The 17,930-nt window shown below is 40.6% G+C and overlaps 1 protein-coding gene across 8 annotated transcripts in view; it reads right to left on the bottom strand.

Moving 5' to 3' along the window:
* Nucleotides 1-270: 270 nt before the first annotated feature.
* The window catches only part of ARHGEF12 (Rho guanine nucleotide exchange factor 12), an 82,060-nt gene continuing 64,400 nt past the window's right edge, over nt 271-17,930 (bottom strand). For 5 of the 8 annotated variants that reach the window (XM_041125356.1, XM_041125358.1, XM_041125361.1 and 2 more), the window contains 12 exons: nt 16,586-16,686; nt 16,254-16,331; nt 14,616-14,691; nt 14,045-14,212; nt 13,446-13,533; nt 12,426-12,515; nt 12,197-12,273; nt 11,590-11,817; nt 9,239-9,724; nt 7,299-7,612; nt 6,441-6,513; nt 271-370 (listed from right to left, as the gene is read on the bottom strand). In XM_041125356.1, coding sequence (XP_040981290.1) covers nt 303-370; nt 6,441-6,513; nt 7,299-7,612; nt 9,239-9,724; nt 11,590-11,817; nt 12,197-12,273; nt 12,426-12,515; nt 13,446-13,533; nt 14,045-14,212; nt 14,616-14,691; nt 16,254-16,331; nt 16,586-16,686 — 1,847 coding nt within the window. In that variant the 3' untranslated portion in view covers nt 271-302. Of the gene's footprint in view, nt 371-1,753; nt 5,819-6,440; nt 6,514-7,298; nt 7,613-9,238; nt 9,725-11,589; nt 11,818-12,196; nt 12,274-12,425; nt 12,516-13,445; nt 13,534-14,044; nt 14,213-14,615; nt 14,692-16,253; nt 16,332-16,585; nt 16,687-17,930 lie in introns of those variants that run through there. The other 3 variants (XM_041125355.1, XM_041125357.1, XM_030023341.2) reach the window with 2 other exon arrangements.

Below are 17,930 nucleotides of genomic sequence, written 5' to 3'. Positions count from 1 at the left end.
GATCAGATGAGCCAATGCATTAATAGTGACAGCTATACTGGACTTTTTAAAGTGTTCATTAAATTGCTGTTAGTGATACAAAGAGGGAAATATCAGCAAACAAAAAGTATTCCAGTGAAATGAAATAGTGGGTGTTGCACCCCAGTAGGAAATTTCACTATAAAGGGCAAAATTCCATTTCCAAGCCACATTTAGCAACTGCAGAAAACAGAATGGCCACACTTGCACTACAAGCTGTGCAAAACACAACCAAGGCATCACTTACCATGGCGAACATCCTGAAGTATCATTCTCATCTTGGATCAAGTCACAGATTTGTTTGTTTTCTTGTATTTGATGTTTTGTGCTAATTCCTCCTTACTGGTCAACACTAAAGGGAAGACATAAGGACGCTGTTCCCTGTACAATAAAGATTGCATTTGGCAAGGAACCAAACACCACCATCCTTTAAAATGCAGCTCCCAAACAAGCTGTTTATTTCATGAGCTTTCTTTTGCCCTGGTTTAGCATGATACTCATTGTATTATATACCATATGCAGATACCCCTGTTAGATTATAGCCTTCATGTAACACTGCTGCTGACACCAACACAGAAAAGCAAAAGTACAAGTCTAGAATGTGATGGGTGGAGAAGCATTGATTACTTCCTGATCTGGAACTTCAATTCTTTCAGGAGGCATGTTTGACTTTAGAATAAGACTAGATACCCACTAACTCACTCTGACCAGCAGAAATTTGGTCAAGTTACATAAGCATCTGTGAAAGTCTGAACGTGGTGTCTTCGATGTCAGAATTTTGAAGACTTGATTAAAATCTCTTGAGATTCAGTAGATTGGGGGGGGGGTGGTGTTTTTGTTTTTGTTTTTTACACCTGTGAGTATTTTTATTTTTTAAAGGATCATCTTGGGCACAGGGCTTTGAAGACACACTGCGACAAGCAGCTCTTTAAGCAGAGACTGCTGAGTCCAGAAACATGCATTTCTTGCAGTTTATTCACAAGGTCAGGATGGGGATGAGATACAGACAGTTAGAGTGAGGTCATCAATTAGAACCAAAGTTGCTCAGGTGGCCCAAACATTTCCTCTGAAACTAGCAGGAGACAGCACAGCAGGAGGGGAAACAGTGCTTGGAACTACAGGACCCTTTTACCTTGACCAGATGATGCAAGCAGAATTTTGTCACTTTGCCGGTCAGCTGGGCACAGGCAGTGTCCACAGGAGAGCTTGGCACAGGAGGGCATCTCCACTGCCGCTGGCAGGAGGCTCTCGCTCTCTCCTCAAGGAAGAGCAACTGATCAATAAGAATTGCGTTAACTGGGAGAACTGGGGTCCCACATTTGCAACAGCAGCAACAGACTCTGAAAGGTCATTTGTACCAAACGAAAGCTTCCTTCGCCGATCAAGACAGTTTGTCCTGTCAAATGCTCCAGGCAATTAAAACAAGACAACCCCCCCAAAAAATCCAGCAGACAAAATTTATTTACTTTAAGCTTATTTAATGATATTTGAAACGCTTAAATTTTCTATTTCCCAGATCCTGAAAACAGTCTTTTTTTAAGTGACCAATATTTAATTCCAGAAACATACAACCTTATCAGCTAAGTCGTAAAAGAGCTATTTTACAAACATACATCTGGATAATTAGAACAATAAAGTCTTTTTAGACATTCAAACATGATCAGTAAAAATACAGGATTATTAATAAAGATTTTTGTGTATTTTTTAAAGAATACTTCCAGATTTTTTTCTTCTCTTTAAAGTAAATCTCTGTTAAGAGTACATGATTGTATGTTGTACAAAGAAAATAAAAATATTCTAGTATGAAGAGAGCTCCACAAGACTTAATTCAAAATAAAACAGCAGTGTTTTGGCTGCAGTATCCCTTTTGCAGTACATCTGCTTGTCAGTTGGCACCTTTAGGGGAAGGAATTAAGGGATTTCTTTGGGAAACAGAGTAAGAAAACAATACCAGATACCATCAAGCACTGCGATTATAATCAAGGGTCACTTGCTGAAGCATTAGACCCCTCTTCTAATAACAGGGACAATATCTGTAAATCAGAATATCTAAGTTTTATGAAAACACTGGAAATAGCCATAGTGCTGTCTGAAAGCTGACCAAAACCATCTAGACTTCTTAGCTCCTGAGGTTTACATTCCTCATCCTTCTTTCTGATCCCACCTACAGGATATTAAAGAAATCTCCCTTCCCTACAGACAAGGTATGCTCAAGAAACCAGAGTGATCAAACACCGGCTTAGCATGTGCTCTTCTACCCCTCTACAGGAGAAGGAAGTGCCCCGTTCCAGAAAGTAGCCATCTCACTTTTTTGCTCGTCCATGAACTACATCCTGTAACAGCAGAAGAGAAATCACTTCTCGGAAGGATATGCAAGAATGGTTGCTATACTACATCTTTGTTCCCAAGATAAGAAACCCTTGCTCATCTTGTATTTCGGGAAGAAAAAAACCCAAAACACTGGGGAGGAGGGGCTGGGGCAAACAAACCAGAGAACATTGTCCTGCTCTGCTATCCAGCTTGAATAAGGGAATGCAATCAATCACCAACCAGGGGCAAATTAAAATGCTTCCTTACACTAGAAACTGAAATTTAAAGAAGGGGTATCTTATGGCTTAAAGGGGGGAAAAAAGTGAGAATCCGGAATAGTGCATTTGAGTTCCAGCTCCTTCCACACAGCGAGACATGGCCTGAAGTCTGCCATACAGTAGATGTGCTAGAGAGGAAAAAGGAATCCCCTATTGTTTCAGGTTACTGCTCTCAGAAGATAATGGATCCCTGACCCCACCATCATTTTTCTAGAGGAGTAATGCCCTATTTGTAAGGATGACCAATGTAGCATAAGGTGGCCAGCTGAAACAAAAAACAAACAGGACAGAGCACAGTGTGTCATTTATATTGCCCATAAAACTGGGTTCAAGTACGTTGGTCTTCTCTAACATTCCTTAAAGCTCTCTGCAATCTCCTGCTCTGGAGACTGTCCATTTCATCTAGCACAAAGGCTTCTCTGCCATCCCCATTAGCCTGGCACAAAGCGTTTCCCCTTATACATCTTGAGAGGTGACAGGACAGAACCGCACCTGACCTCCCAGTGCATTACGTCCAAGGTAGCATTAGGGGATGGTGGGGAAGATTCCACTCCAGCAGCTCTGGGAGGCAGAAATGTAAGGATGACCTGGCAACCTAAATACTCACATTCCCAGCTTTTTCACTGCTGCTACATCTATTAGAGATGAAACAATGTAGTGGTGGATGATGCTACAAAATGCTTATGCAAAGGTGAAACTCAGAGGCAGCACAGGCAGACTGCTCCCCCGTGGCCCATCTGAACAGCTATATGCTTCTCGTGCAGTATGTTGTTCACCGTGAGCCTTGAAATTCATGGAACTTGGAGAAAACCAGAGAACCAAGGATTTTGTCTTCTGTCACAAGGAAGGAGTATTAAGCAACCAGGCCTTCACAGGTCTCATCTTTGCTGGTCTTCCAGCATACTCTTGAAAAGCCAGACTGAGGTCTCTCTATTAGAGTTCAGTGGTAATTTTCAATCAACCATGGAAGCCTGCTGGAAAGCTTTTAGACAGCTACGGTCATAATAGCTGCTCCCCTTTCTGGAACGTGCAGACCCCGGCAAACATCATGCCAACTGATGAAGAGGAGTTGGGGTCCTTTTATTTAAGGGAAAAAGGGCATTAAACACCAAGTCTGGCTTTATCTCAGTTCTCTTTCTGGCAGGATCAGGTAAAAGATGCCATATCAGTATGAGGCAGCATTCTAGTTTGGGGGCTTATCAGAGGAAGTCTAGATGTTTATAACCAAAGGAACCGCATGGCTGAAGGTGAGGAGGGGAGATCCCACCCACATAAGAATGGAAATGCTCAGCTAATACTGACAGTATACTCATACAGGTGCAACAGGACAGGCCTTGGTGGGTCCCAAGGAAGAAGCAGCTCCTGCCAGCCTGGAAGAGAACACTTTGGCGTGTGTTGGCAGTGTAATGCTCTGCTGGTGAAAAATGATACTTTGTGCAATCCACTCTTAAAACATGAGAAACTCCTCCCTACTCTATAAGGGCTCATGGCTCCAACTTTCACATCAGGCCCAAAATAATTTCTGCTCAACCTCTGTCAATCTTTACAGGAACTTGTCCCTTGCATATTTCTAATGGGAAGAACAAGAACTGTTTTTTTCCTACATGAGTAGGCAAAGGATAGATCTGATTTCTTGCCAGTAGCTAAAGAGAAAACACTTGTTTTAAAGGAGCAGGGGGTATGATCTTTATGCTGACCAAAGACAGATTCTCAGTACTTCATGATCCATGCAGTGATGCAAACAACACTATAGCAGTTCTGACGTCTTAATGGGATTTACAGGTTGGGCATGCTGTTCAGTTTGGGTTCATTAAATAGTTTAAAACTTGGGAAGAGGGTGTGAAAGAGAGTCCCTTAAACACTTTCCACTAGCAGTCCTATTCACAGTGTCTGTGATACCAGGGACAGCTTAGGCTGTCCAGTGTTAGCTCTGCTGGTAGCCTGATATTTACCATCTTGTTCCCAGACTAGAAGGAATTCTGACAGCAAAACCCATTAGAACAGGCCTAAGGAAGTACTAAAGAGCTGTTTCAGCCTTCTTTGTTTTGCACATCTCTGTTTCAGTGAGAACACATTGGCACAAATCCGTTAAAAAAAAAAAAAAAACCCACAAACAAAAAAAACCCAACCCAAAACCCAACCCCACCCCCCAAAAAAACCCCCAAACCCACCCCAAGCTCTCAGCAAGACATACTTTCAGGTACTAAAACTTACTGGCCCTATAATCAGCAGTACCTGTGGCTAACTCAAATGGCAGCCCTTATTCATTCAGTAGTGAATCAGGGGCAGATCTGCCCCACATCTTTGAAACACTTCTGGGTTTGCATTTTTTCTTTTTGATCCAGAGAAGAGTTACGAAAGTGCTGCAGGTCCAAGTATTTTTATCTCTTTACAAAGGAGACAATGATCAAAGCCAACGAAGTGAAGAAAAAAATTAAACCTATCTTTCTCCTCTCCCAGTCTAATCTTGCATGTCAACAAAGGAGACCCCTAATAGGAGAGGGAAAAAAGCAAATTTGCCCATCTCAAGTGCCTGGCTATTTAGCACATGGAGAATTCTTGTTACACATGTGGTGACATGAGCAGTTCCCATGCAATCATTGAATACAGATAGTTCCAGCCACAAGTCATCCTAACACCTTCATAAGTAGCTCTTCGCATGACAGTTTGATTGCCAGCAGGGAGTGCAGAGTCCAGTCCAGTGAAGTAAAGATACACTTGCACATAGGCACGCCCTCTCCCCTCAGACCTGACCTTTGGTTCAGGAGCAGTGGCAAGCAGGGTGTACTATATGCAGAGGGCTAGAACTGTCACTACCCAATTAAAATAGAACAAAAAAGGCAGATTAAAAAATTAAAATGTGCTTTTGATACACGGAATGAAGTCAAATAAATACATTGATTTTTTTTTTAAAATGTCTAAATACATTTTTATATCCTACACCCAAAGCTCTGTACATTTGGTTTGGTTTTTCTGTTCTGAAAAATGAATTTCTGGTAGCAAGGAGAGGAGCAGAATAGACTCCCTCACTGACAAGATAGTGCAGATGCCCCACAGGAAAAGCACCCCATGCCCACTTTGCTGGAGTATGGTTCATGTTTGGATGGTCCAAACCCTCTTGTCTCAGAGTCCACAAGGAAGACAGCGGGTGCTGTGTCCTGATACTCTTCATCCAATCTTCAGCCATTCCTGAAAACATGACTAGCTTTTGTCTGAAGGGGGGGGGGGGGGTGGAGGAGGAAAAAAAAAAGGGGGTGGTGAGACACAGGGGGTGCAACGAGAGATGAATGCCTAACATTTCTGAACACTAGTACTAGCAGAGAAAGCGTGTTGTATGAGAGACAGCACACACCCGTTTAACCTTAAGACCTTTGTTAGCAATTCCAGCAATTAGATCTCTAGGATGCCTATGGCCAATTTAAAGGGACCCATGGCAACCACTTTACACAGCATCAGAGACACCCCAGAGAAAGTAAAGACAGATTGTAATCATTTTACACGTTCCAAAATCTTCCTTTGGGACTTCACATCAATCTAGCGTTCTTTGCAAGAGAAGCTGTACATCCTGAGATGTAGGTCTTTGACAGGTAGGGGCAAGACAGCTTGCAAACAACCTTTTCAGAGGAAGGAACAAGCTCCTCTGCACATGTGAGTCTCAATGGATTCAACTGACCTTTCCTGGAATCAGCACGGTCTCAGCCCTGAGCGAGCTGCTGAAGTAGGTGAAACCGTTTGTGTGTGTGAGAAACATTAATAATTGACTTTGTGTTCTTCGTTTAATGTCTGAAGCTAATGTGGTATATGCTACCAATTATAGACAGTCTGGTTGTGTACCTGAGTGCTCTCCTGTGGAGGCTGATCCAGCCAGCCCTTGGCGTCGGAGAATGGTGTAGTCTTCCTCAACCTCCTAAAAAACAAAAACAACCCCAAAACTCAAGTGGCTCCTTCTCTATTTACCAAGTGAACAAAGAGGGCTTCAAATGGGAAAAAAGAAGTTTCACTACAGGTGAGTGGACTGGAATCACCCATGTTGCACAGTGACCCACAATGGAACTCCACTCCTTCATCGGCATCTTTATCAGGCCTTCCATTTGCATGCAACATTGTACTTTCTTTTCAGATTTCAGTTAAATTAAAGGCTGGCTACTGACTTGACACGTTGGCATGTCTCATATCAAGATGCTACAAACCTTCTACAGCAATGGCTATTATGTATAGAGAATCCCCATCATAAACAAAAAAATCGTTTTGAATATAGGGAGGCTGAAAACCTTGTTATTAGTCTACTGCAACTTAGCACCTTCATTTGATATTAGCAGCAGTATGCAACAGATTTGATAGGTCTTTTTATGTCAGATATTCATATTCCTTAGGCCAGTGGCCCCTTCAAAATTCTACTGTTGCAGACTTGCATCAGTTTTGTCCTGTCCCTCAGGCATCTCTCCAAATACACATCAAAGCAATATACATACCCGGTAGCTCCAGCGGAACTACTTGCCTCTTGTAACCCAAAACTTAATGCAAGCAAAACAGCACCAAGTTTCTGCTGCAAAAGCTTGCAGAGATAAGAGCCAAAGACAAAAAAAGGCATGGCTGCCTTTCTTCCCACTCAAAATTATTTTGAAGCTCTTTTCTAAAAGAAAACCTAAGGAATATGAAAATGCTGATACTGCAAATAGAAGCATACTATACCTTTAACTTTTCAAGGTCATCCTCTATCTTCTGAATATACTGCATCATCTGCACACGTGACTCTAAAGAGAAGTGAGGGCTTGCTACAAATGAGCAGGACTCTTCCACTCCCCCCCAGCGTGAGGCCATCATCTCCTCAGCAAACGGGGAGCTTCCTCCATCCGACTGGGTGTCCCGTGGGGAAAGCGGCTGCTGCTGTGCAGAGTCCAAAGAGGTGCGGCCACCTGCAGTGCACTGGAGAACTAGAGATGATACCTCCTCATCTGTGGAGCTCTCCTGCACTGTTCCATATCCATCAAGAATCAAATAATTTCCTGTTAAGAGAACAGCTTTTTACTAACACCTCCAGCTCAATAATCACCAAGAACCACTGAACTGTAGACAGTTTAAGCAGACTTTAAGACAGACAAGTGGCAAGAGGCCCATCCCCTGAGAGATTTTAAAATGGGTAAGAAAAAGCATTTGTGAACACTACACAGAATAGTGATTATATCAGACCAGACTAGTTTGGTTCTGAATTGGGCTTCAGAGATCATGGCTGGTTTTTGGACTGCAGTTTGAGAATTACATGATTAGATGAGCTAATCACCTTCCTTCCTGTTTTTCCAAAATCTGTGTTTCTATTATAATGTCTGAAAAACCTGCACTTATTCTAATGGTACCTGACAAATCAGACTGCTAGATTTCTAACCTCTACTTACTAGCTACAGTACTGAGGATGCTTTTAGATGGGGTAGCTTTAAAATTCAGCTTGCTGATGCTATGTTAAAAGATAAAGCAATTAAATTCACAACCTGCACCTAGCAATAGGATTATATTAAATAATTTCTCTACAGTATTACAGCAAAGCTAGCATATGGAATCAGAATTGACTAAAAACAGGCCAATCTAATTTTGATGTCCCTGTACAGTTAAGAAAGTAAACAGCGTAAGAGGTGACAAATAAATTAGATGCTTCAAGTTGTTGGCTCAGTTTTAATAATTTAAAATGTCTTAGTAGTTCAGGGAAAGAAAAATTATTTTCAATATGTAGTTGGAAGGCAGCATTCAGTCACAAATTGGCTTATTCACACTGATAGAATCCAATTTTTAAATAATAGCATATTTATGGATAAGAGATTTCAAGACTAATAGTCATATAGAATCTACTTACTAGTAGCTACTTCTACTACAACATGCACATGAGAGAAACCTCAACTTGTGTGCTAAATTTAGTGCAGTGTCACCATGTCGGCTGATCAAAATCACAGGACTTTCCAAACACAAAGCACACAAAGAACCATGAAAGTGCTCACAGCTGCTGCCTTAGAGCTAGTTTTCTGCTGAGTTAACAGCTGTACAACCTTCTTGAAGGCTAGAATAGATATACTTTAAGGTGCTGCTCAGGTAACTGCCAAATATGCCATATGTAGTAATAGTAACAGAAATAACAAAAATAATAAACTTTTAAGAGCTTCAGACTGGGGTAAGGTCGCAGGAGGCAATTACAGTGCAAAGCTAAACTCTTAAGTTTCTTTTCTGAAGCTTGATCAGGAGAAACCAACACAGTATCTACAAAATAGCATGAGTCATGGGCGCTCTGTCTGTACAGACTAAGGAAGTGCTTTGCCTTCAGGGAAAATGCTTTCCCTACAGGTCCCAACAGTCAGTTGAGAGATAAAGTGGTCCAGCGGCAACCACAATCAAGAGCTTGCATTGTACCTGGTGCCTCTGTAATTACAGTCTGTCACAGTGTATTAACGCCACAGTATTTCAGCTTCTTCTTCCATAAAATAGAGAATTCAGTAGGTACGTGTTTGCACAGCCCTTTTCAGGGCTAAAATGACTGTCAGGGTCTGAGAGTTAACTTTAAATGTCCCACACTACATAAACAAGAGAGGAAGTCTCTAATACTGAATCTGGACAGACGATCATTCAATGGGTGAATGATCTCAGCTCACCTGAGATCCGTATTTGCACATCCTCTTCCTCCTTCCTTTCCATTAGTTCACCTTCAGATGGATTTTCATCACTGTGAGCTTCTCGAGCATCAAAAAAATGCTCCCCACTTTCATCAACACCCACCCCTTCCAGCTCTGTGGTTGAGATCTCCAGATTCATACTCATGTGGTCTATTGCTAAGTTACTACTTGATCTGGGGTCTCTCACTATCAGCTGCATGGCATCCCCTGAAGCTGGCGATTCAGCTGAAGTCCGGAGGCCATAACTAGCTGTGGACTCATTAGTTCCGGCTCTCAGAAGCATTCTGTCTGTCCCAGGCTGGTGAAATTTGTTATTGGCAGAGTGCTGTAGTCCGGGCTCATTTCCACTCTCTGTTTGGGCTTCTTCAGAAATGGTCCTAAACCTGGGAAAGCGCTGCCGGTCTTCAAGGGTCCCCTTCTCAGAAAAGCCAAGCTGCTGTACCAACAATTGTTTCAGCAAGCCCACTGCAAGTAGAGATAACGTTCACAAGGCTTCACGCACCATAACCTCCCTAACAGTGATTAAACTAGACATAAAGGCCATCCTTTCAAAAAGGTATATCTCATAGCAGCCAGCCTTCTCATTGCTCTTGGTAGGAAAAACAGGGATAAAAATAAATATATAAGGTCTGAAGCCTTACTCCACATTTTACCTTACAAGCAAGAGCAAACATGTCAGTACAAGTTCCATCTTGCTTAGGGAAAAACAGAGAAATCATCTACTGAAATTATCCAGCAAGTGAGCTGGAGTGCAGGTGAGTACCTGGGTTTTACCCATGCCCCCACATGAACTAAAAACTACGGCTGTAACAGGGGATTCCCACCTGAGAAACAAGCATATTGAGAATATTCCACGCAACTTTGAAATGACAGATCAAAAAAATTGAAGACACATTTTCCCTAAAATTTCATGCAAATTTATGCTTGTTTGAACTTCAACCCACATTCTTTTAGTTCTCAAATTATCCCAACCAAACACTTCCTAATAAGGACATATTGTTCAAAACAAAAATATAATACTGTCAAGAGCATAAGAACACTGTTCATTCTCACCATATAATGCTCACGTAACACCCAAGAAAAGCTATGATTTCATACAACAGAACAGTCACTCATCTAAGTGGAAGGCTCTTGTAAAAATGTGAGTGACCCACTGCTGCTGCTAGAGGGCTGTTCTTTTAAGTCTGAATAGTCATGAGATGCTAGGTCACTAATACTGTCTTTACACACCCCTCAGACTAAGATTATCTTATCACTGGTCTCTGAAAATAAGTACCAAGAACATTTGTACAGCATTCAGAATTAGAAAAGGACTTTGAATCCTATAAGGAGAAGCATAAATGGATCAAAAGATCCAAGATAAACTATTAGATTGCAAAGAAGTGTCATTACTTGTATAGAGAGATGGAAGAGGGAATTCGGGCCAAGGATATGAATGCTCTGCATTTGGGTAAAAGCAAATGACCCACAGAGAAGCAATACAGACTATTCCCTCCAAGTACAGCTGAGGGACTTCATGTCCCTTTCAGAGTTGCCAAGAAGAGATATATGGATTAATGAATTCATTCAAATTTTAGGAAGTTATATTTAGGAATTGCACTGCTAGATCTGATCAAGTAGGTTGCATAGCCCTGCATTCTTCCTCTGAAAGGACGTATACCAGAGAACAGAGGGAGCGATTAAAAATCATCTATAAACAATTTTACAGAATAATCTGTCTATCAGGAGAATTTCTTTTCAACACACGCAAGCGTTGGTCTAATTATATCCAACCACCTCCCAAGTATTCAGAAAATCTGAACCTAGGCTTCGCCAAGCTCACGTATTTCCAATCTCCTTTGCAGGATTTTACAAAAAAAAAAAATATATGCAAAATCATATTCTGCAACTCATGCAAACTCTCCTATTCTGCTCCAGTGCTATGAAAGTAAGTCCACAAGCTAACTGCATTGTCTTTTTAAAAAATGCTGACTAGCAATGGCACTGTACAGCACTGCACAAAGTTCTGCAGTATAATTTTGTCATCAAAGCACTTCATGGACGGTAAGTAACAATTCATTACCACCATCATTTTATACATGGGAAAACCACAGAAAAACAATGAGATGCCTAAAGCCAAAGAAAGGGCCAGTATACGAATTCAGAACTTAGAATTCCTTCCTGTCTGATCCATTTTGTTTTGCTATGCTGTGATCTACAGCACAGAGAGAATTGATATATTGAATAGAAATGGGCTTTAGATTTTATTTTAGCTCATTGATTTAGATGGTTGACCTAACAATTCCCATCTCCAAATCACATCCCACCAGACACTGCCCACAGATACTTACAGTTCCTTAATGCATCCAATGCCCACTGCCCTTCTGATACCGAAGGTAAACTGGTGGTTGTGTGTTCATAGCATGCAGAAGAATCTTTAAGTGTCAGGTCTGCCTGCTGCACTTTATCAAACTGTCTTTCTGACACAAGAAAACTTTCTACCTTGGATTTTTCAGACATGATGGGTGAAGACGACTGAGCATTCAGTATTAAGGGAGATTCGAGACCCAAATCTTTATCTAGTAAACAGAAAACATACATTCAGGTTAAACAACTATGCCAAATACAATGATAAACTGCAGAAAATTCCGCTTCACACAGAAATCTCTGAAAACACTAAAAAATACAGCTCTTGAGCATGGGCTTGGTAAAAGGCCAATTCTTTCCAGGGGAAAAAGGAATCCTTCCCAACAATTTATAAAACAGATGGAAATAGTAAGAGGTAGGTTTCCAAGAGCTTCAGTATCACTTCTCTACATGACTTATAAAGAAATCATTCCTTTCCAGAAAAACATCAAAGCTATCAAAAGATCCCCAAGCCCCAAGGAATACGGCTTGGCACATTTGCACTCCATGTAGCAAATCTACTGATACCATTTGCCTGGACCGCTGTTTTACCTGGACTTTGTAGACTACTGGCAGGAATGTCATGCTGCTCTTTGAGCTTCTGCTGCTCCTCTTCTTCACGGTCTTCTCTGCAGGGAGGAAAGAATGAACACATTCTTTTAGTCACATTTATCTGAATCGCTGCATGAGAATCCATGTTTTGACTGGCAATCTTTGAGCAGAAGAAGGAATACTGAAAAAAGAAAAACCAGCCCTTCTTCCTCCAGCTACTTTTACTTACTCGCCAGGTCCCGACTGTGGTAATGGAATCACTCTTCTGGTACTCCCCATTTTTACAGTCCCTGCCATCTGAGCTATAAGGTCCTGCCATCTGCAGTAGAAACATCAAATAAAAACATGCAAGACATGAAGCATAATGAATACTTCTCTATTTAACACCTCTTAAATCCAGCTAATATTATTACTGCTTTTCTTATCAACAGAATTTATTTGTTTGTTTAATTAATTCTGTTACATTCAATTCCTCAGTAATACCTTGCAGCCACAAGTGAAGCACCACAGCATAATGCTCACCTCACCAGGATACTATTCAGCAGAAGGAAATTAATGACAGGACCTTAGCAGGAGTTGTCAGGTAAGGCAGTTATTTTATATATAAATATATATGAAAGCATTAAGTAACATTTCACATATTACTGAAGAGTTTAATATATGACACACTATAACAGTTGCTATGTATCACACAAGTAAGTCTATGCCCTGCTTATACTTCAGAAAAAAAGCATTTCTACCAAAGAGGAAAAAAAAGTGTTTAGCTAGGGAATCAAATTTATGCATTGGGGTGCTTATGATGCTAGTATCAAAGTCTGCAAAGCTAACGGTTTCTGCACAAAGATGCAGAATTATTTCAGTTACTCATCTGGCAGTCAGTCACACAAGACCAAAATTGCAAGGGTAAATAAGAGCATTTTTGAGGTCAGAAAAGGGTCTGGAGTGAGCCAGACAACAAGCAACAACAGAAGCATTGAGTGTATGCATGGGCTGGTTTTTTAAATACATATGTGTGTATATATATACACACACACGTGCTCACTAACATATGTGCATACACTCTCCCCCTGCTTTTTATAAGTTGGGAGAGACTATCCTTGGATACTTCCTACATAGGCCAACAGCTAAGCTCAGAGAAGGAACTCAGGTAGTTCATGGACACCTGCACAGTTACTACAGGCAAGCAGACGTAAAAGATCTCTCAAGTAGAACAAATCAAGCAGCATATGGAGCTGAACCAATTACTTACACATTCTTTTCTGAAACAGTCTGTGCCACCAGTTCATAAATGTGAGCGCCATTTTCTGACATGGAGATGACGAAGAAAGCTTTGTTATCTGAAGCAACACAGGGAGGGAAGAATTTAACTAGAGGTCTTGTCCCACATAGCTTTCTGAAAATTCCTAAAACGGGGCAAAACCCTAACCAGAAGCAATGAAAGAAGAGTTCATGAGATAACCCTCCAATGCTATCATATACAAACATCAATCTTTCCCTATCCAGGAAATTTGTCTATTAGTCCTGAAAGAAAAGAGCCATTACTGCCCAAACCATTTTAAAACAGGTTTATTTCTCCTCTTTTTCCTCCTAATAATTTCTAGAGTACCTTTCATCTAATACAATCAGAGTACTTTAATTTAGAAGCCTATTTAAAACTCAAGCCATGCCTGTTACTGATGCAAAGAAGTTTAACAGCTCATACATATAAAGCAAGGTGTTGGACAACCAAGAATTAAGCCTACGCATTTTTCCATGTTATACCTGGAACTCTAGACAAAAACACCTGTCCAACTCAGCTAATCTTCATTTTTTGCTTCCCCTTTTGCTTTCTCAATTGGTTACACTAACCTGTTGCCACCTGACGAACCAGAACAGTGTTCAATTTGATGATAGGACTGAAGGTGTGTTTACTGTCAGCTGTTGATGCCAAGATTTTACTGTGACACTTCAGTACCAGTTTATCATCTTGTTTCTGCAACAGCACCAGAATGTCCTCCAGAAGCAGAGTGTAGAGATCTGCACAGAGTGCAAAAGAACCCAGAATGAGTTAAAGATTCATAGTTTTGTATCACACCCCTGCAGAAAGAAAAAGACTGCATTTTTGATTACTCATGCAGAGGCAGTAATCAGTGGTATGCCATTCTAGGCAAAGCTTGCAAATCTTCCTCATCAAAACTACGGCAGAAAGCTACAGATGGAATTGGATCATCTCATGACTGACTGCTGTGTCCCTGCATGGCCTTAATGATACTCCAGCACATTTCAGAATTGACAAGAATAATTTAATCAGAAACACACAGGCATTATTATAGGTGGCAGTAAGAATCATAATTGGAAACTGCAGAAATGCTTTCTCTCTCTCTCCTTCTCGGCAAACACACACAAACCCAACTAAGTCAGTTGATGGAACAGGACTCACCGATAGTTTTGTCACGATTAACCTTCCAAGTTAGAGGTCCTTCATGAAGCATTTTTCTCTTCGTTAGATCCAAGTTCTGTCACCAGGGGAAAGAAAAAAAGCAGCACTATGAAATTTCTGCGGAAGCAAGTAATGGTAAAGCATGGGAATGTGAGAGGGAAAGGTAGGATAGGCTGTCCAGTTTGGAGATAAGCAGCTAAACCCAGTTTGGAAAAAGAAACATGGAGCAGGAGTAGGGTATGCTTGTAAACTAAAATCTTGTGAGAGGTGTTTGTTATCACTCTTCCTCTTTCACTGCTCTTTTGCAGATACCAGGGGTCACAGGGTAGAGAATCTTCCTACTAAGTCAAGCTACTAAGGCACTAGGATGTCATCTGATTTCTAGGAGGAGTTTTCCCAATATGTCATATAAAGTTTGCGGTTCTAGTATTACAATTGGTTAATGCTTCAGCACTCGATTTGCAAGTCAAGTGTGCCTACAAATGATATACTGACATACAAATCATTCCAATGATCTGATGGACTTTATAATGTCAATGGATTCTTCAGTCATTTCAGTGCTTGTGACATTTAGATCTGGAGGCAAGTAGAAGTGACAATTTTCACAAGTCATTCCTTCCAAGTCTCAGAGTCTACGATCAATGACAGCAAGATTTCATAACTGCCAGTAAGTTCTTCATTTCCTAACTAAATGCTTGCAAGTTTATTTGTGGAAGGATACATGACACAGTTTTACAGAAAAAGTCTTCATTTAAAAATTTTTCAGATACAAACTGACTTTGGGGAAGATAGGGGAGTGATAAATAAACAACAGAGAATCTATACAAACACAGGCATAGATAGTGGTAAAAATTAAGAACTGGGGATAAAGTACCAAATCATGAGGAAAAGATACAGGAGCGAAGGGGAAAAAGTCCTTTTGCAGAAGCTACCTATTTGGAACATGTGAGAAAGAAAAAAAAATTGTTTCACATTGCCAGTGCCTATTGGAGCTCATAATTCACTTGAAACATGAAAATTTCATAAAGTTAGTCCTGCTCCAAGGATGTGGTGCTGCCCATTCCATTTAACAGCAGGGGACAGCAAATAACCAGCTTCACTAACATATCTGCAAGAATTTACAGGGGCCACGAAACACAGTACATTTAGCACTAGACTTAACAATTTATTTGGCTATACCTGTGGATCTCCTATTCAAATCAGCCTGTTTACAAGTTCTTTTAAAGCCAACTTCATTACTACACCTCGTGACTCTCTGAGGCCTCCCCAGTTCCAACAGCACAACTAAGACATGTGATCATGTGAGATGTATATCCATAATAGGACTTATCATCCATCAGGTATCTCTTATGTGATACAGTGCATTAGCTTGCAGACCATTAAGATGTGTTTCACAGAGCTTACAAGATTCATCAACACTACTATGTGCAGAATCAAGTTGTTACATCCACAGAGATCTTCAGGAAGGTAGCAAAACTCAAATTTCTGAGACTAATTGTTTTAATTTTTGTACAGAAATACTTATCTCCAAAGACCACTTGACTGTACATCAGAAGACTGTAGTAGAAAGAGCCACAAACTGAACAACAGGGTTGCAATAATGATTTACATAGAGATTGCTTTAATGTTGTCACTCACCCTGAACTCATCCATCATGGGATCCTCAGACTGCTTCAAGTAGGACAGGTCGAGACGACGCTGATAATCTTCCAAATGCTGCAGAAAACGCAATGAAGATGGTCACTTTGATTAGCGAAACCTCACTAGCATCAGAGTGCAGGCCGTCACGAATACTTCCACACATTCCCAAACGCCCGGGATTCCTCCTCTCACAGGAATACTTGTGCCACAAAACATCTTGAACCACAATATAAAGTCACTAGTACAGAGACTCTAGGTGTCTTAAACAGCTTGTTGCCCATCAACTCTCTTCTCCCCAACCCTTGATGCTCACTCTCTTCACCTCCTACCTGCTTGTTCTCAGACTCTTTGACAGCCTGGTTCACGTGGTTAAGGATCTGACGACAATGATCTGCTGCTTTCTTCACTTTCTCTTTCTCTTCAGGCAGTTCTGCAAGAGAAAAAGGAAATGTAATAATGCTTTCCAATAAAGGTTGAAAAAGTCAGAAATCTAGTGCAGTTTGCTGACCTCGAATTTGAGAAAGAGAACTTAAATTTGCGGAATAGCCTATCAACAAAAGCTCTGCATTTCAAAGGTGAAACGACAAAAATAGATTTGTGACAGGAGATAATTCATTCTGCCCTGCACGAGACACCAGCCTCTGATGATCACCATACACAGCACAGCCTTGTAACTTTCCCTTTTTTGAGGGGCTTGTGATAACTATTCATTCCACAAACATCAATCTGAGAAGTACTCTGAGAAATCTAAAAAGTTTACTAAGACTCCACAGTAGTACAAAGAGAGTCTTGGGGCAGATATTTAAGATCAACACACAGCCAGCTAGCTGAAGTCCCAGGATTTGGCAACTGACTACTGGCTTCTGCATTTCTTCCAATCCTTTTTATTTATTTATTTTGGAAGGCAGAGAAACAGACAAAGAAACATAATACAAAATATCAAAAAAGTGTGTTACATAATAACTTCTTCCATCCAGATAGCCTGTATTTATTTTAACAGCTTAGGAAAAAATTATCTCTGGCTACATTCATGCAGCCTGATTATAAAAAACAGTCTTCCATTACAGCAAGAGCAAACAAGAGTTATCTTTCCAGCCAATGCCACTTGATCATACACAGACACAGGTGAACCCCATCAGTTCTCACTACCACAAGCCACATTAAGAATTTAGTTAACAGGCAAATAAACAAGTACATCAAGGATAATGGAGTATCACATGCTTTCTTAATTATGATTAGAGTGAACTTGTAAATGCAGTGTATTTTTTATGAGTAATGAAATTACACTGCAGCAGGTATCTGCTAGTAAACCTGAAAAGGCATTTTGTGGTATTATTAATCACATTTTCGCCTGTCATGCTGGAAATATCTTTCAGTGTATCACTTCCTAGCTAAACTCCACCCTCTGCAAGAACATGAAAATGTTCTGTAGTGCTTTAGAGATTCAACAGATGAGGAAGGAAGGCTACATTAAGATTCTGTTGGTGTCTATTGTGTAGGAAAGTATTTCTTTCCGAGTTCAATCTGCTTCAAAGTTTTAGTTGACATTATATTGGTAAGATCCAAGATTTTTATATGAAGCTTGCTTTATATCAGACTTTAGGGGTGTAGATCAGACTGCACTGTGAGTGCACATTTTTCCCAGGTATTGGGAATTTTGAACAAATACTACTG

This window comes from Aquila chrysaetos, chromosome 8 (assembly GCF_900496995.4).
Source record: "Aquila chrysaetos chrysaetos chromosome 8, bAquChr1.4, whole genome shotgun sequence".
Taxonomy (NCBI): domain Eukaryota; kingdom Metazoa; phylum Chordata; class Aves; order Accipitriformes; family Accipitridae; genus Aquila; species Aquila chrysaetos.
Note: the sequence above shows the minus strand (reverse complement) of the source record. Positions and strands in the feature narration are given on the sequence as shown.